The 20,129-nt window shown below is 44.4% G+C and overlaps 1 protein-coding gene across 20 annotated transcripts in view; it reads right to left on the bottom strand.

The window, feature by feature from the left end:
- Positions 1 to 20,129, bottom strand: part of LOC121596416 (neural-cadherin) — a 270,549-nt gene that overhangs the window by 64,576 nt on the left and 185,844 nt on the right. For all 20 annotated transcript variants that reach the window (XM_041921323.1, XM_041921332.1, XM_041921333.1 and 17 more), the window contains one exon: positions 3,271 to 3,414. In XM_041921323.1, the coding sequence (XP_041777257.1) occupies positions 3,271 to 3,414 (144 nt within the window). The remainder of the gene's footprint in view (positions 1 to 3,270; positions 3,415 to 20,129) is intronic.

Genomic DNA, 20,129 nt, shown 5'->3' with positions numbered 1-20,129 from the left:
CAACGATGCTGTGTGGTGAGGAAAAACTCGGCAACGAATCGGTGGAAGTACGTAATCTTCTCGAGAGCGGTGTAGCTTTTTTGGATACCTAACGTAGACAGAGAGGACATTTTTTACGTTATAAGTTTCATTCGCTCGTGAAAAAAGAGACCATTTAAGCTGCAGATAGATATCCTCGATAGATAGAGCGCCAACGCTTGACGGAGTAAATTTAAACGCTGTTAAATTCAAAGCCAATTCCACACTGTCCTTACGGTGGTACGGGCAAGTTCTGTTGCTCAACCTGCACTGAGTGTTGTCTTTGACTGGCTTACTCGCTCAAATATTCACCCATTATATAGCAGCATTTCTTGCACTGCGGAGCATATGCAGCAAACCTTGCAGAAAAACAAAACAGTACATGCAACAATGACGCTCGTATCAAGGCAAGCGATGTGACTAAAAGAGAAAGGAATGAACCAAGAGCGAAGCTTTTCCTTCACTTTACTGGCGCTAAACAATGCGGTAGCAAAGCAGCTTTGCTTTTTATGATGTGGTTTTAGTGTAAAATAATAGTCAACAAATGTGTGCTCGGTCGGTTGGTTGGTCTCCACAGCAACTCCACAGCATTTGCGAAGGATGAGTGTTCCCTGTTTGGTACGCTTAATTCATGAGCCACTATGTTTACGAGAGCGTGCGTAACTGCGCATCTTATTGGTCGAGATTTCTACACAGAAAAAAGAGTTCTTAAAAATTCAATCACAGCAAACTGGGTAGAAAAAAGCTGGATGGAAGAGTTGGACGGTTCGCTCGTCTGTGACGGACACTCCGGTGGCGCCCAATCGCAATAAACATTTTACTGCAACAAGCAACGCAATGTTTGTTAGGAAACTTTTCTGCCGGAACTGCTCTGCGGGGATGCAGAGTACCGTGTTGTGTTCAAAATTCTACGACAAACACTATTTCAAGCTCGCTGCTAGTTCAGTCCATCTTACGGACTGATGTATGTACTGGTTGTGATGTACACATCCAATGGACATAATGCGTAAACAGCACTCCACAACAAACAGCATATTCTAGGATGTCCAGCTTTCACATCCAAGATCATGCCGCTTCTGGTGGGTAATGTTTTATATCACCATGTCGATAGCCTCCGTTGGTAAAATCTAGGGGTGTGCGTTTCCCGTTTGCGAAAGCAGTCATTTCCACTTTATTCATCCAGGAAAAAAAACACGGACCCATGGTTTGGTTTATGTTGCTTTGTCGAATCGAATGGTTCTCGGTCTATTTCATTCTTCCTCCGATAGGACAACCAGAACCACTGTCGGTGAGCGTAAGGAAGGGATATCCATTCCCCATTCACACACAAAAAAAGCAAAACCAATGTTTCCGACAGACAGGGGCAATTGAGTACTCGAAACGAAATCCAGACACACAAACACCCAGGTCAGATCTGACCTCAATGCAAGCGGGCAATGAAATTCATCCAACCAATGACTCCTTTGCGTCGACCGTGGTGTGTATGCCGAGAGCCCGGACGGATCCGACCGAACGCCGGAAGCAACTTACAATTGCACCGGGTCACACATTGTTGTATCCCGGACGCCAAACACGCACACAGGTTCGACGCTGCGCTACCTCCTCCTGCTTGTCGTCGTCGCCATTGTTGGAGGGCCTGCTGCACCTTTCCTCGGTACAACTGTCGGAAGTTATTAAATATATTGCGAAACTTTGGCCGCCGCTAATGGTGAACAGGAGGGGGTTAGAGAGAGGAGAAAACCCACCGGAAACATGCAGCCACGTAACGCGCATCCTTAGCAGTGTCCTGCGCTGATGCCGCATTGGCGGCCGTATTTACCCCGAGCCCCGAAAGTGACACTATCAATTCGGTACAATCGATAGCAGTGTGTTTTGTGTGCATGTGTGTATGACGTCCAGAGAAAGGAAGCTACTTCTGTCCACAAGGAGCCGCACATCTGCGTCCTCTTCAGCAGAAAGCTGCCACTACGACGAGAAGATGGTGGTTATTTTTTGGAACGTTGAACTAAATGAAACAATTTTCACCACAGCTGCATCGAATGACTGCGTTCTGTTCGCTCATGATTGCAGCTAGTCTTTCTTGCTAGTTGTAAAATTTTACCCGGACGTACGGAATTACATCATTCCTGCCTGTAAGTCTTGGCCCGGTCAGTCGATCGGCAGAAGCTAACGCTCTCCTCTGAAACGTACGCAATCTTGTGCCGCCGTGCACTGTTATTGCTCTTGTCGGCTAAGCGTTTCCATTAATCTCGAAGATTATCGCCCACAATGTGCGGGATGTGATGGTTCGGGGCGTGAGTGCATGGGCGTGGATATAGCTCCCCTGCCCTGAGAGCCATCGCTTCCGGTACGAGACCACAAAACGAATGAGTTTGAGCCTTGAATGGGTGATAAAAAATCATAGCTCAGAACACGAAGATGTGCAGGGCTGGCTGGTTGGCAGCCAGACCCGTTTTTCTATGGTTTTGTTCGCTCGAGGTTAGCATACACATTCTTGTGCTAGGCTGTGGCTGGTAGCTCGGTTCGGTTGAAATGGAAAGAATTGACCTTTTTATGTAAAAAGAGAGGTGGAGATCGCTCGTTCGTTGGTTGTAAAGAAAAAATGAATAAATGGAAGCAAAACTATTTTATACGCTTCGATGTATATAGAGCATCTTTCCGGCAACTTTCTGAAAGTGGAATCGGAGCCTGCTGTAGGGCGTGAGCAGAGGATAAGTCATAATACAAACTTATGAATATGGATCCAATGAAAGAACAAGACTGTTGAATAAATTGTGAGGCTAGGCGAGTGTAACACAGCAAATGTTGCAAGAATTATGTAGAGTTCTTAATAATGTCTTGTTGAAGCAAGTAAAACAAGGCATTGTGCCAATGTTATAAAATAAAAATAATTTGAATCTAGTATATTCTCTTACTAGATTATTGGGCCGGTCTGGTGGTGCAGTCGTCAACTCGAACGACTTAACAACATGCCCATCATGGGCTCAAGCCTCGAATAGACCGTGCCCCCATACGTAGGACTGACTATCCTGCTATGGTAACAAAAAGTCACTGAAAGCCCAAGCTCACTTCACTAGTGGGTACAGGCAGGCCTTGACCGACAGCGGTTGTTGTGCCAAAGAAGAAGAAGTATATTCTTACAGTTATGTGTATCATTGATCAATTGCTCGAGTTCTTTTCTTATTTTTGTTGAAATCAAAATAAAACATTCCAAATTGATGTATGTTTGGTTGAATGCAGTTTAATACTTACATTCATCGTGATCCTTGGCGGTGACGGTGAGCACGGTATGCTGTATATCTTCGTTTTCATCAACCTCCGCCTCGTAAAGCGCTTTGTCGAAGTACGGTGGGTTGTCATTCTTGTCAGCAATGCCGATACGGATAAACTTGGTGACTGTGAAGAAATAAGAGATAAAATAAAATGTCAGTAAATTGAAGAAAATCAATTGATTAGTAATAAATCGCACCGTTAATGACCACCTGCAAGATTGACAAAGCGAACACTAATGATGACAATTTTATAATACATGGGGTACATTCAGACCCAGAGTTAAACCCATCAATCATTGTGCCCTTGAATTGCATTGCATTGGCGTTTGATGTATGGAATGTACATCCTCTCCTACATCCGGCACTGATAACAATAAACATTCTCTAGATGCATACTCTATCGGAATTCCGTTTTTATGGCGTAGACCAGCAGGGCACACTGCAAAGCACTGCTATCAGAGATCCATTGCAGCGACAGTCCCATAACTCATCAACACATTGTATGGGTGTGAGGTGCAGGCACCGGAAACAACTGTAAACATCGTCCCAGCGACACGCTTCCGAAACAGCACTGGACAGTACAGTACGGCCGCCAACACCGGTTCACTTTTGTTTCAATGTTTCAGCATGCAACTTTGTCTCCCGCTCAGTAGTTCAGCCGAGCTAGTCGTTAACCACAGGAACAGTGGTGGTAGCTTATTTTAACGATTTGTCACACCGGCAAACGGTTCGTCCAGTCGCACAGCCCACGGCGTGGCGCACGTGAGTGAATGAAGATTTTTAGACAACCGGTCTGTATGTGTGTGTGTGTGCGCGTGTCTGTTTGTGTGTAGTGTGTGGCGTGAATTTACGAGAATGTAGTAGTGTGTGTGTGTGTGTGTGTGTGTGTGTGTGTGTGTGTGAGTAAGGTTGCATAAAATTGCATTCAAATTTAGAAAGCAGCGACATGCAGCACCACAGGCGCCTGATACTAAAAACTGTGGGACATTTTCGGTGCACAATCTGTTCACTCCACCGGAAGGGCCTTACTGTATCAGTAGTTGCAGCAAAAAAAAGAGAAAAGATCCTATACCCACCGAGTTTTCGTGAGCGCCATCCAAAAGAACCACTATTTGACGGGACACCACAGGCTCGGTTGGAGGGGCAGCAGGTACAATAAAATGTTTTATTTAGTTAAGCCATTCCTTCTCCCCTTACCCTGGCCCATGCACCATCGGTGGTCGGACTGAGAAGAGTCTAAAAACCCGGAAGTTCTGCAAATGGATGTACTGAGTTGGGCGCGCGAACGGGTGGACTATATTATTCTCATTACCATAATGACTCCTCCTGGGTTTATGCACAAAGGGGTGATGCTGGGAGACGGTTGGTAGATTAATCTGCCTGCCTGGTCACGCCGCTAACGCGGGTCTGTAGAATGCAGGGACGAATTTTCGGAAACAATTTCATCCGCATGCACAGTGCGCGAGATGGTGGTCGTTCGCCGAATGTAACTACCGAACGACGTCAACGCCGACACTGCGGTGTGCAGGGAGGCTTGCATCGTTTTGGCACCGGCGTTAATCCCCAGGAATGTGGCTTTGCACCGCACCGGCCAGTGACGATGGCGGTGAAGCGTAAAATTACATTCCTCCATAATTAGATGATGCAACGCGAACGCGCAATGGACGTGAGCGTGCGGCTCTGGGACTCTTTGCAACGCCCGTTCTCTCGCTCTCTTTCACTGCAGCTGTCAACGTGTGCATAGAAGCGTGCCGTCGTGAGAGAAACGCTCAGAGTCATGGCCGGGCAGGTTGGGCGCTGGGTACGCTGCATAATTTGTACGTGCTGCTGTGTTATGCGGCCAGCCGGTCCTGGCTTTGAGATGAAATTAGTTAAAATTTCAAAGCGATATGCCACCATCATATTGTCGGTAGCTAATAATTGACTACAGTGTAGCTTTTTTTTTTCTTCTTAAAGCAGGAATTTTGATGAAATGATTTACGGGTAGGAGAATTGAATGTATGCTGGTGGCAACAAGAAGCGTGAAATTTGAATAGATTGCAGCATAGGATTAGTTTTTGGGGATGTTATTTTTTTCTTGTAGGAAAACCATGTTTGCATGTTTCGTTCTGGGTGCTATTATTCACAATCCTTCAGTGCTTCTTTCCCGCACACAAAAAAACGACCCCTATTTGTACGACTTTGATTAACCCATTCTCCTATTGAAGATGGCAGGTATCGATTACCCGGTACCCGTGGAGATAGAGGAAGAGGACTGCATTGAATCATGCCGTCGGTTCCGACAATGAGATCCTATTCCAACGCATGGAAAGCTTCAATTTCAAAGCAATCGATGGGGATTGGATTTATCAACTGATTCCTATTCCAGAAATGGATGCGCAAAAAAGACCAGGTTCTATGTATGCGCGACCAAGGCTGAGAAGCACTGCAATCACTCACGTACGTACACGCATTTTATTTTTTGCCCCGAAATTCCGAAACCAATAGGCTGGTAGGCGCTATCTACAGCCAACACCTTCGCTAGTCCATCACACACAGGCTGTGTTATGGTTCGCAGGATCCCCACAGCTAGCACCACCAGTATGCCCCCACGAATCGGTAGCAAGTTTGAAAAGGATGAAGATAGCATTCTCTGAAATTCATGCTACCCCTTTTTTCTGGCAATCTAAGGCAAAAGGCACTATTGAGACACTGTATGTTTCCGAAATGGTTGAAAAATGATTGAAGTTTCAGATAGGTGAGGAACGATTTTTTTTTGCTATTTTGTCCCTCTTGTTTGTTTTGAGACAGTTCACTAAAGGTTATCGGGTAGTTCTCTCGATATATGCACACGAAACATACAGACGAGCGTGGATAGTTGATTGGAAAGTTTGAAGTTTAGATTGAAATCCACATCAGCGGGTGTGCGGTAGAAGAGAAGGAATTTCCGAGAGCTCGTTTCTTCGGCGCGTGACTAATCCAGACCAGACGGTGAATTGCAGGACAAACATTTGATCCCATCTCCCGTTAGCTCGCTGCACCAATTTCCCTCGTCGTTCAATCGTTTTGCGGTGAAAATTTGCCACACTCTCGGGCATCCCACCGGCTGCAGGAACTGGCAGGTGTGTGCGAGAGCATCACGCAACAAATGTGCGTCAATATGTTATCGCAAGCTGCTCTCTTATCCTCCACGTGTTCGGCACCGGAACAGGGGGAAGGATATCGAATTTTTGCTTTCCCATGTGTCGTTCAGTGGCTTCCATGGTAGAAATGTATTGAAGTGCGTGTGGGCTGCGGTCCGTAATCAAAGCAGTAAATATGTGTAACACCTGTGTCAGAAACTTTGCTTATATACATTCACTACCATCGCGCTTGCGGCTGTTTTCATTCCGCATTCAAAAGAAGTTTATTCAATTTGAAAATGAAATGTGTGCCCGGCGAGTGGCTCTTACGACGAGGCGAAAGCAAAGCGTGATTTCTTTCGATGCATATCAATGAACCTACGCAAAGCACAGCATGGCTGGAAGCTATTCGCTGCTGAAGTTGAAGTAGTAGCAGATTGATCACAATATTTGGCCCAACACACACTGGCACGAGCTGAGATAATAGCAGCGGGCGTGTGCGCTGCTTTAAATAAACAAATGTTTATGATCTCACACACCATCCGGGGTGGAAAAAAACAATCAAAGAAATTTGATGAAAATTGATTAGTGAAAACAGATTTTACGATGGTCTTGGCACTTTTGCGCTGAAAAATGTATAGAATGTTTGAGATCAAGGTAAAACACAGATCGACCGGTACCGCTCAAAGCCAATTACTTTAATTTCATCATCAACGGGCAAATCGTTTATTTGCCACTTACTTTGCCGGTAAGGGATTTTGTTGTGTTTGTCGCCATTTCATTCTTTCAATGAACACTTCAAACACGCTCTGTAGATTCGCTTGGAGTGTCGGGAACGCTTTGATTAAATTGAGTTATTTTAAATGGTTCTTTTGCTTCCGACAAGTCACACTAAATCGGCCGTAGGTGTACATGGGCTTAAGCGGCTTTAGATTTGTTGTGAGAAACAATGGAAAATAATAAATATTTAAAATAGAACTATATTCATTTTCCATTAGTAATGTTTCAGACCATGAGATGTTTTCCATTTGAAGAAAACAAGCAGAAATTTCAGATTGTCAGTCAAACAATATTCATCATCCGGATTGTATCCATTTGACAGTTGCGGTTCGCCATATTGAATTTCACCATATGTGTTAAAAAAGAAGTATTTTAAAATAGATTTTTTTTTCTGTTTGAATTTTTATATTTAGAGAACAGAACAGAGCACGAGCCATACGAATTTTACAACGTTATTTGAAGCAGATAATTTAAAAAGCATAATCGAGTTTGTTGAAAGATCGAATCTAACTGAGATCTACAATAATATGAAAAAACAGCACTAGAATTGACCTTTACAAGCAATTGATCTAAATAATCCCTTTGATCGTTATAGTTTGATGCCGCTGTTCGAATCTCCTCAGAAAACTCCCACCGGTTTTTTTGCTCCAACCCACGAATCAACTGAATAATTGGATTGGTGCTGTTGTATGTGTGGTGACCGATTCGTTAGCCAACAGTTTGCTCGATCAGCGCTGCCACCAATAGCGCCACACAATTCAATGATTGGCGTACACTTCTTGTTTTCATTTCAGCAAAAAAAAAAAAAACGAATCGGAAATGTGACAAATTCGACATCGAGCACATCGCACACGTTGCCGGAGCCACGGTTTGCTGTTTGATCTTTGACTGCTTACTGCTGCCGGTCTAATAAACTATTTGCCACTCCACAATCAAACAGCAACACACTCTCTCTTGCAATACAGAACACTGTACCAAGGGCGATTTTTTGTTATTAAATTCTCGTTGTATGTCTGTACACTCTGGTTTGTTTCGATTTGCTCGGTGTGGTTTTCGGTCAAACGGAAGTTAGACTTTCGCTTAATCGGAAATGCATTTCCGCGGACGGGTGCATGGTGTGCTGACGTATTGGAGCTGCAGCACACACTGCAGCCGACTGCGCTAGCCACTAAATTGTGCTAACTGTATAGATTTCATACAAAGGGTACACATGGAGAGAGGGAAACAAACCGGAACATGCGCCCACCATATACAAACAGGGAAAGCTCACGCGACAGCGCATCGTGTTTCAAATCGGAAGGTGGACATTTGTGAGCAAATTGTTTGTAGTGACTGTATAAAAAACAATGCTGTACGAAAAGACTCACAAACACGTACGTGTGTGTGACAAGAAGCCAGCTAAAACAAAGTCAAGCTAAAGCAAGAGCACGAACCGGGTACACATCGATAGAAGTTTTCGAAGGACACTAGATCTGTTTGGCGGGAAACGTGTGTCGAGGACTATTTGTACTGCTTCAAATATCCTTCTCTCGGTTATTCCTGCTCAACTTGCTCAATCTGATTCCGATAGCGACCGGAAACTGACGAAGGGAATGGCATCAGCTTCCTCCTTCTCATTTCCAGAAAATTCCCGACCGGAACCTATTTGGGAGCTGCGCTTTGGTCCACCGCCAGCCAGCATGCAGTGATTGTGTGAGTGATTGTTAGCAAATAATGGTGCAGCGGTACCCGTTTGTTTTGAGGTGACACATTCCCACCCGGTCGGAAGTGCACACCGGGGAGGCAACCTTTCACTGCCAGGGATGTGTAACCGGTGCAACACAATCACAAAAAGCATGGACCGTGGTTTGCTTCCCTTTCGAGCACACACACACACCCAGTTATCTGGGTGTAGGGGCATTGGATAACTGAATGTGAGGGTGGCTGAAAGGGAGTTTCACGGTTCTAGTTTACAGTGTGTGAGTGGTGACCGCACGAAATTTCCAGCACCGGATGTAAATGATGGACTGAAAGTGGTTTCGATGGCGCTGCTGAATGGCATCGAAGGTGCCCATGGTCACCATGCGGACTACTGCTAGTGACGATGGTGATGGCGATGATGACGATGATCGAAGAGGGAAATGAGCTTACAACAGATGTGTATATGGGGGAGAAGCGTGTTGAATGTGAAATACGATTCACAACTACTATATGCTACCTCTTGCCAGAAGCCCTTGGAATGAACAGCATTAGCACAAAGTTTTCATCATAACCACATCTTTTTTACCTTCTGCAGTCCCTACGTATGCGGGATGAAGACAGAACAAGTTGACGCATAATTTTGTCGCTCACTTACTCGTTTTCCCTCTGCCGGGTGTAAACCACACCTCATCAAACAACGGTTACTACTGTGTTAAACTGTGCATATGCTATTTTCTCCATTTACGATTTGTTTGCCAAGGTGTGGTGAATCGTATCAAAGTTTTCCCGGGCAATAGGGCAGTAGAGTGTTGAATAGATTCAATTTCAAAGCCAAATGCAAATATTTGTAAACTAACAGTATGCTTCGTGTTTGAATGATTGCATGATTTTTCCTATTACAATAATGAAAAGCTCACGTGACAATTATTGTACTACAAATGATTCCACATAATTAGCCATTTACGATTGTATTACATTTTTTAAGTAGAAGCTAGTGTATAGATGCTTGAAAGGAGCTAAGGATCAATTACTGATAAACGCAAAAAGAACATAATTATTTCGACCATGACCAGCCAAATCTCACACTCCAGGCAGCAGATAACAAAAGTATGTGTTCTGCTTTGCTCCTACACTTTCAACAGCACGCTGAGATAATAACCTCGGGACATCGATGCTTTACAGTAACTTTTATGTCGCTTCTTTCAGCATTTTAATGAGCAGCGGGTAAAGAATTTCCTCTTGAAAGATGCTACAAGAAAGCTTGTAAAATAATAACTTTACAGCGTGCGAAGGAAAGAATGGATCTGAAACGAGAGATACGCAACATAAAAAAGCCACGCGGAATGTACACAACAATTTACTGGTTCTTCAAAATCCTAACTTTAACGGGTTGACGGTCCTCCGTCCTGGGGCGATTCATGTGCTGGTTCTTCCCTTCCCGCAGTGAATTTCAAGATAGCAAAACCGTACCGTCACCTTCCTCAACAACGCAACAAGAAGCGCAATTCAAAGTTTTATGATAACACACAGGCACACACACACATTGTGTATGATACCCGCATATGTGTGCCTGTCGCGTAGTCCCTAGCCGACGCAATGCAGCCAACCATATCCTGCCTGCGTCCTATGCTACGCTTCATATTAACTGCTTCTCTTTACTCCCATGCACCCACGCTTTGCAAACACTCTCATTCGCATGATAAAAAGGAGCAAATAAGTTTAGAGGAATTTTAGAACGAAAACAAAAAATCCTCTGCTCCCCCTTTTATGTGTCGACACGCATAAAAAAGTACACGGAGGTAGCTTTCCCTCGGGCTCCGGGGTCTGATTAGAATATTCGGCAAGTCACTCAGCTTGGCACAGTGGTGCCGGAGGATCTATTGGAGTTCTTCCCGGGGTTTGAAATGAATCACTTAATATGTATGGCCACACAAATGGCTGCCTGAATGGTGTGGTGGCAGTGGGTTCTGGATGAAAATTAATTTTTCTCACAAAATAACCATCTCATGCACCTTTTCTTCCTTTGCCCTTGTTGATTGTCTGTTTGATTCGATGTAACGAGTGTATGGAAAGCACGCAACATTATGCCCCCCCCGAAGGTGGTGAAAAGTTGTGCCCGCAAACATGCTATTCCACTCGAAGGAATACTACATTAAGCACCGTCCGTAGACGTCTCCGTGCCCATTCACGGAATGTATTGTATAAATATTTACAATGTGCCAATGTGGCTCCTCTAATCTTCGCTCCTTCAGCTAAGCAAGGCGCACGCACGGACAACCAAACTTTACCATATACACAGGTGTGAGTGTGTCAGTGAGTGAACTCGGTTACCGTAGGGAAAAGCATAAAACTTTAAGCAATCTGCCTCCGCAGGGGAATTTGCTCGGAGAGATGTCGTGCGTGAAGCGTCCGGTGGCGTTGATGATATGCAAATGATTCGAACCCCCGCTTGTGGTGTCATTCGAATTCCGAGCATAAAACGCACTGTTGTGACCATAACGATGATCCCTTAACTTCCCCCGGCAAGGGGTAGAAAACACAGCCACCGCCGCTTGGGACCTGTCAGTGCTCAAACCTGCAGAAGCAGTGTGGTGACAGTGTGGTTAAGCAACGATGGAGAGTGTTTTCCTATTTTCTTCCACTTTACGATCGTGAAGACCAAGACTTCGGTCGGTAAGAAGTAAGAAGAAGAAAACAAGATAAATAAATATAAAAGGGGTATGGCGCTCGTTGAGAACGGATTCGTGAGCGGTCGTGTGGGGTTAGTTATGGGTTTCGAAGTGGCAAGAAATAAAGTCAACAAAAAAGCAAGCATAATAATCGGACTTCCATACCCACTGCGAGTGTGCTCGCGCTTGGATGGATTGTGGTTTGAGAATGGGTGGCTTAGTACACACCCTTATAGAGCTACAATGGCCGGATTTTTTTTATTCTCTCGTTTCGTTTGAGAATTGTGCCACACATTTCACCACCAGCAAACGCACATATAAGATGCCATTTTACTCGAAGTTCGCTCTCGTTCTCTCGAAAGGGCACCGCTTCCTGGCCGAATATTTCAAACGGTACCGCGCAGCACAACACACAGAAGCCACCACATCCGGAAAGGTTAACAGAAGCTGTTGTTCGAGTGCTCGAGATGCTGCTATAAAATTTATAGTCCTTCCTGTTCCGTTCTACACCTCCTCTAGAAACATCGAGAAGCCCATGAATTACCACCCCTACGGTCCTTTTCGCCGGTCGAAGAGCGAAAGAGAGATCGAAATAAACAACAACAACTACAACCATACAACCATTTTCCAACTCGCTCATACATGTGTAGCGTTTGCTTCGAACGAAATTACTGCGATAAAGCAGTGCACAGAAGAAAGCATAACGCACGTAGGTACGGGTAAAAGGATGCTGCTAAGCAGCTGCAGCCGTTCGCTGACGATAGACGGGGAGACCGGGGAGCTGCGAAAGGCAAGGCAAAATTGCACCAGACGTTGTTCGCGAGGCGGTCCCGGATGGGTCTTTGCTGAATCGTTTCGAATCCTTTGCCTTTGGTTCCGTGCCTGCATGACAAACCTGGCCCCGTCCCGCAAGGGCTGAAAGCCCAACACAGATTGTGTTTTATGCCGGGTCGTTACAATCAAAAACATTTACATAAAACTTAGATGCTCTGGTCGTGCGATAAAAATAAAAACTACATCTCCGCCGTCATCTATGTCACTCGAATTGGTGGTTAAATAAAACATTTATGGTAAGTTATGCTGAGTGTGTACAGGCGCCTGGATGGATATGGGGCGTCCGTCATCGGCAGAAGTGGTTGGAGGAATGTTTGGAATGTACACGTGCGGTAATGTGCTGGCTGTAGCAACTTCGTACTTAGTGGATTGGTTGCAAGCATGGTACTTGCCAGTATGTTAATGTCACATAATGTCTGGTTAAATTGCGTTTTGTTAGCATGCGATGGTTTAGTTGGATTTAAATAAGCATGAGCACGAGCATGATAGTCGCACGCGTAACAGTAGCGTTTGAGATGCTTTCCTTTTACTGGAGGTGATGTCTACAGTTACATATGATTCAACTTTTTGCAAACATTACATGGATGTGACTTTATCATTGATCACGTTAACATACGTTAATGTGCGACTGGAGCTAAGATATAGTATGCTCGAACCTTTTTATGGCTGTAATATGCAATGGTTTAGTCAAGCTATACTACTCCAAGAACAATATTGCACGCTAAATGAAACACATTAGGAACAGCATGAAAAGTATACACACTCCTTGCAAAGATGTTAAATTGCATGTAGTTCTCTTTTAAAACTTAATTTTCAGGATAAACAAGCTAACCATTGATTGTAAATCAATCATCCTCAAAGTAAAAAAATTAAATAAACACACTCATTTAGTACAAATAAACCCAGGTTACTTGTTCCTGCGAAGCTTCATATTATTCAACATGAAAATTCTGCAACGCTGTGCATGCCAACCCAAACACTCAGCATCGCACAGAATCATTTTCTTCTAAATTATCCTCAATAAATATCTGTCTGCCGCTCGTGCGTACGTTAGCTTCCCTTTCCCGACGGAGCAGGAAATAAATTAAGAAACTATTGCCGCCAAAGATAGACCAAAAAGCCACCAATTCATTCCATTGTGCCACTGCTCGGTCCCGGATATCCTATACACCGTCGTTTCGCGTTTGGCAATAACACCATTCGGCACCGTTTCGTCGTTTCACGGCATCTTTAGTGAGCAAAACAAAAAAAGTTATAGAAAAAAAAAAACTAAAAACTTTCAACTAACGGCCATACACAGCGCAGCAAGTGTGCAGAATCAATAACATCAAACAGCCACAATGCTGCCACAATGTTTGCTCAATGATTGTACAGAGAAGAGAAGAGGGAATTGGGTTGAGGAACAAAAACCAAACCAGGCAACACATAATCCGGTGCCATAAATTGTACCACAAACAGACACACACACATAGGACAACAGTTGCTACCGCAAAGGAATATTGCACCATAGACACGCACACACACACACACACAAACACACACACACACACACACACACACACACACACACACACACACACACACACACACACACACACACACACACACACACACACACACACACAATGATCGTGCGTTCACATTTCGGTGGATGAAAAATGGGCCGCGTTTTCACGATATTGAATTGGCTGCTACCGGGATGTGGTGTGTGTATGTGTGGTTAGAATTTTTGGCAAACAGAGAACGCGCACTAGAACGCATTTGGTCAGCGACGGGTGGTACCATTTCCCGCTACTGCAGCGAAAAAAAAACAATGCCACCAGCACTGTATGCACTACTTCGCCTCAACGCTTTCGCGACTGCTGTTAGGGGTCTGGATATCGGCCTCCCCTCACAGCCAGGCGAGACCAAAGATTTTCTTTTTCGATAGCACTGATAAAATAACCGCGAGCCCGCAAGCGCCAAAGAAAAACTGGCCAAAGGCAGCGTGTTGTCGCGAGCGCACGCTTAGCACAGTTTATATACCACACACCGACCGGAACCACTTCATCGATGTCTTCACCAGCACCAGAAGGCAATCGTTTTGCATCGCAGGCAAAAGGCTTCCAGCAACAAATAGACAAACAACAGCATTTTTTCTAGCTACCTTCAGTTTCTTCTTCGCTGACTGCAAGCTGCGGCAAGGATCAATATCACACCAAACCAGAAGCTAACGATAATTTATTACCCTTCATGTGGTGGGCGCGAGCGCGATTTTGCGCGAGCACAATTTTCCCGGAGAAGGAGGCTACTGTCACGCCATTGATGCGGTAAAGTGTTTTGTATTGGTGTGCCTTCGTTCAATCGGGTGAGAAGGCAGAAGATAGCTGTGTTTTATTTATACACTTGTCTCAGATTCAGTCTTGTTGCCTTTTTTTGCACGTTGATAATTTATGACCCTCCTGGATCACCGGCTGGTGTGAAAGAATATTGCTTGTGGTGGGCAATGGCAATGTCGTGGGTAATATGTCAACCTCCAAAAGCAGCCTTGTATAACTTGGGTTCAGTACGAACAAATGTTAGTGAATAGTTAGTTACAAGGTATGGGGTAAAAATGTACACCACAGAAACTAAAATTAAACGAACAAACTTTTTTCCCATTTCAGTCAAATGAAATATTCATAAACGTGCGCTCCCTTGGTTCGCCACAACACGGATACTCCACCAACCGACAACAAAAAAAAAGCAAACTAGAAACGACCCCAAAACCCGGAACTATCTCTTGTCCTTACACCACCGTACCCATTAGTGTTATCCTTCATGTGAGGTGTTAATTTTATGTAACCCCACATGATGATACAAACCGCCCGCGTAAGAGAGTATCTCGAGAGCGAGAACGTTCAAGTTGCTTCCATACTGGACATGCTACCGGTCCACATAGACATTGCCGCAAATCGACGGGCACACAAATCCTGGCTAAGTTCGTTGGCGCTCTGCCTCCCGTGGAACAAGGCGTATGCGGCAGGAAGTTTTAGCACAAAATTTATGACAAACCATTAAACCGATCGGCTACCCACTTAACGCCCGGCCGGTAAAAGAGTGGTGAGCCGTTTTTAGCATCAAAATGATCTGCAGCAAGCGGAACCAGCAAGTGTGTATGTGCAAGCGGAGAAATGGTGGGGCCGAGATTTAGTACACCTTTAGCACGAAACGGCCTCTAGCCGGCCTCCTGCACTAACCCACCAAGTGCAACTTGGTTTTAGCCATCCGTACGCTCTATCGCTAAACTTTCCAAATAACCCTTCCTTTTTATATTCTTCCCTTCGCTGCGTAAACACCTAGCACCGTGGGAGTCCAGCAGAACGTGGGCAACGCTAGCGTTCGTCTCTATCGCGTTTTGGCATCGGCATTCGGCCAATCGCTCACAAGCCGAGTGCGGTTTCCAGAAGGAAGAGAAAGTCCGACCGTTGGGCTGGAAAGCCGGACAAGTTGGACTTGCTAATGGAAATGTAAATTGGTTCCGAATTGAAACCTATATATGGAGGAAGCATATTAATTTGCAGCAATTTATCGTTATCGAATGAAGAGGAGAGAGTGCGAGCAAGGGAGCAAGTCCAGGACCACCAGCGGGCGTCCAAAGTTCCGAAAGTTTGAATGTCCGCGCTAAAGTTGGACCTTGCGGACGTGGTTCGACTATCGATGGGCAACACACGCCCCGATGGTGCCAGTGCTGCATATCGTTTTCCGAGCACGAGGATTATTTAAAGGCGATTTCACTTTTCCGATGCGTAGCGATGGTGAGATATTTTTGGATGGATTACGGTTGCCTTGGGGACGCCATTTGCGATAGCAAACACATTCACCATTCAGGATGGATGGAAATTTGTGAGATAAGCGGGAACATTAAATTTCAAAGTGGCATCATCTTTTTTCCACCTTGACTCAACGGTTATTCAATGGTGCTCTTCCTTTGGAAGCAACACACAAGGGGACACACAGCCATACAATCACACCAACCAAACGACTCTCACAACTGAACAAGCGCCTGTAAGCTCATGACAAATATCCTGAGGGAAGCTAAAGAAGCTTCAGCGTAAGGCTCTCAACCGCTACCGCAGTACTGTGTACTTTGCGGTACAGTATTGTTTTCCTCAAATGCACAAACTTTAGGTACATATACACTGCGGTAGAATGTACCTTAGCGATGCCGGCCAGAGCAAACATCATCTCCGAGACATTGCACATAACTGTGTGAGACCCGTGTTTCTGATGGGCGAAAGTTTACTTTGTTAAATAGTGTTCCGGTGCTGGTGGGGCTTAACTAAATATTTTGTCTCACAAATGGTAATGCAAACCGCAAACGGTTGCATTGGTCCCCGGGGAACAGGAATGGGGACAATGCTATAGCATCGTGGCAAAGGCTAACAAGGCAATCGATCCTGCAAAATGCTACAAGCTACAGTGCGCAGCCACTGTTTGACAGTTTGAACCACCGTCCAGTCGTCAGCACAGTCGTACCCGAGACATTTGCGTGGAACGAAACTTGCCGTTGGAAATTCAATTAGCTTTCACAACTTGTGGAAACATATTCCTCACGTTGAACGAAAGAAAAAAAAAACTCTGACAAACAAACAAAACGCGAAACGAAAACGGAATTAAGTTGCACGGTTGAAACATGAGACACAATTGTTGAATACGAATTTTTGATCAACGGTACCGAGTGCTTCGATTTTTCCTCGCGAATTTTACACCACACACTATTTGGACACTAAGTTGTGAACTATTTGCATTCTTTTTTTTCGTTCTGTGATGCACACTGGTTTCCAATCAAAATTGCACTCAAATTAGACGTGAGGCAGAGAGAGAGTAAAGGTAAATTGAATCGTGCAATCAGCATTGAATGTTCCTCCAATAATAGGCATAAGTTTCCATCGAATAAAGACGATGGCAACAACGAATAGTACGACAGAGTTGCTGTGGGGGAAATCCACTCTATGGTCTATTGATCTGGGAATCCTAGCGCAATTTGGTTCGGTTCATTGCAGATGCAATGCAAGCTCTGGTTTTGATTGTGCAGAAAGCGGACAAAAGCAGGGTTGGATGTCTGAGGTTGGCGATGGTGATGAAGTAGCGATACAACCCTTGATAGTGCTACCATGTTTTCCCTCACTCTCTCTCTCTCTCTCTCTCCCTCATCTATTTTTTGGTTCGCAAAAAAAAACTGAAAAATACTACCTCAAGCCCTTAGCCTGGGTGCTCTGGGGACAATGTACACCTAATCGTAGCCGACACATTGAAAATTTCCTCCAGGAGTAAAGCAGGTATGTCCCCCGTCAGCCACGAAAAACTCACCCACTCCCCTCGTCAAACCGTCCGTCCGATAGGTTGTTGAAATTTTGTCGGTGCTTCACTCTCTTTAATGAAATTTCTCATTCGTTCGATGATAAATCACGACCGAAAACGTGACTTATTAGCTACACCCCGAAGCGGGTCCGAGGCTACAGGAAAACATGAAAGCAGAATCCGAATTGAATGAAAACGAGATGTAGGCGATGATGGTGGGAGTAGAGAACCGCCCCCAAAAAATTGGGAGGTTGAAATCCTACGACAGCAAAGAAGCTGCGGAGAGGATGGTGCCATTTTTCGATCTTCATTGATAATGGTGAACCATACACGGGGAGCATTTCAAAAGACGGCAGGCAACTAGTGGGCATGCAGCGCACAGTACGAACACTAATGGAGATGGGTTGGCATCGTTCGGCAGCACCTCTGGCCTTAGGCTAGGGACTGGTAGCAGTTAGCAGAAATTCTTCAAAAGCTTGCAGCAACGCTGTTTATCGAGCGCCGTTCACGATACACTTTTTATAAAGTGCTAGCGATCATGTCCACTACACCGTACGTTTTTAAGGGCCCTTCATTGCGGATCGGCTGTGACATGAAATATTGTTCCGGGTGCTGTGATACACTTACGACCTCTCGCGCGCCATTCCTGAATTCCTATCGTTGGGTGTTAAAAGCCTGACACGGATACAGATATGCTGCCGGTGACGACTTCCCGCATACAATGTTTGCTTCGAGGCTGGAAATGAGTGACGGACTAGTCAACCAGTGACCAAAATGGAGAGTTGATTGACGGTTCAAAGCAATGAGGTTCCGGTTGGTTCTGGCTCAATGCCTACAGGTAGTGCGGCTACGTTGGAACGAAAGGCTTGAGGATCAACAAAGGGAAGCTACGTCGTGTTTGTTATCCCTTTTCATTGGAAAACATGCAGCTAATTTATCTACCTTTATTCTACTGGGAAATAGAAACAAGCTCTGAAACTGTCATGTTTAATCGTTTCTGCAAAGTTTGTTTTAATACTTTGGATTTCTGAGAAGATGTATGCGCAATATGTAATGATGTTGCATTTACACATACAAGGTAGAATGTAGCAACTAATGAAATTTGTTTACATAATTTTATGTAAATCTGTGAAGGATTTTGTACAAAGACGATTTTGTGAAACAAATGGAATGCGAATGAAAATTTAAATTCATGTGAAATTATTGTTATTAAAATTATTATTATTAAAATTATTTTTCCTGTTTCTTGTTTCATCAAAATACATGATACTAACTAAAGCAATAGGTAAAAATAAACAATTATCACAACATATATAATCGTTAAATAATGCCTATTACAACAGATAAGAAAAAAGCGCATTCCTTCATTGAAAAGTGATTCGAAAGTAGTATAACTAAATGTCTGATAATTTCTGCAGTCACAATAGCATATGCAGTTGTTATTTTCAGTATTTTATGTTTTAATTTCAGTATCTATCTAGGTATTAACAAGCATTCTGTGATGTTAGGAATGAATGGGAATTAATTAACAGCGGTACATCATTCCATGAGCTACATCATATGCATTGGTGTCCCTTTGATGTGAATGATATCGACATTTTCAGGAATCTGATACTTTATTTGCAATTTAACTGCTAAGCGGAGATATAATTTATTCAGAACCTTTCATTATTGCTCCTCACACTGATTGCGCGAAATGGCTCGCACGAGATAGCATGAAGCGAAACGCTTCTTCTTTTTCTTTCGAAACATATGTAATTCAACAAGGATGTAGCCGGACAGTTAGTGGTTGTGCAATTTCAACACTATCAAGCTCGATTGCAGGCTATCTTTAGTCTAGTGAATATAGTAAAAAAGGAGCCACAGCCTGAATTTCTGTGAATACATGGAAAACTTAGCTAGCCCATCTCAGTTTACTTCTAGTTTGCATGGTTTATAATTCCTTCAGCATGAGGATTGGGCCAAAAACGACCGAAGAGGGCAGCGCGGAATCTCTCGTCTCCCTATTTTACTAATGAGAGTTTAGCATATTGCACAGCGTAAGTAGCGCTGTTGTGCGTCATCTTCTAATTTACAGCTTCTCACATCTTTCGATTGCGCTCGGCTACCAAAGTAGTGCGGTTTACGTGGTTGGTAACGAACACGGCATTTAACAGTGCTGTGTGTGAGTGAAACGTGAGCAGGAGCTGGTGTTGGTGCCTTCACCCCACGCTCAGACCATCGGGCGGAAATTGAGTGTGAAAAGTTTTACAATTTGTTACCGCAAGAGCAAGTGCTGCGGCGCCAAGAGGATGAGTGTCTCGAAACTTCATATCAATCTCCGCTTGGTGCGGACGAACCTCTAGCCAACCCCGATGGAGCAGGGTAACTGCACAGTCTACTGAGTAAAGGGAAATTTTATCTGATAAAACTACTTCCTCTTCCTACTGAGCTGTGACAGCCGGATGAAACTG

The sequence above is a fragment of the Anopheles merus genome, chromosome 3R, assembly GCF_017562075.2.
Source record: "Anopheles merus strain MAF chromosome 3R, AmerM5.1, whole genome shotgun sequence".
Classification (NCBI taxonomy): Eukaryota; Metazoa; Arthropoda; class Insecta; order Diptera; family Culicidae; genus Anopheles; species Anopheles merus.
This window is presented reverse-complemented; position numbering and strand designations above follow the sequence as displayed.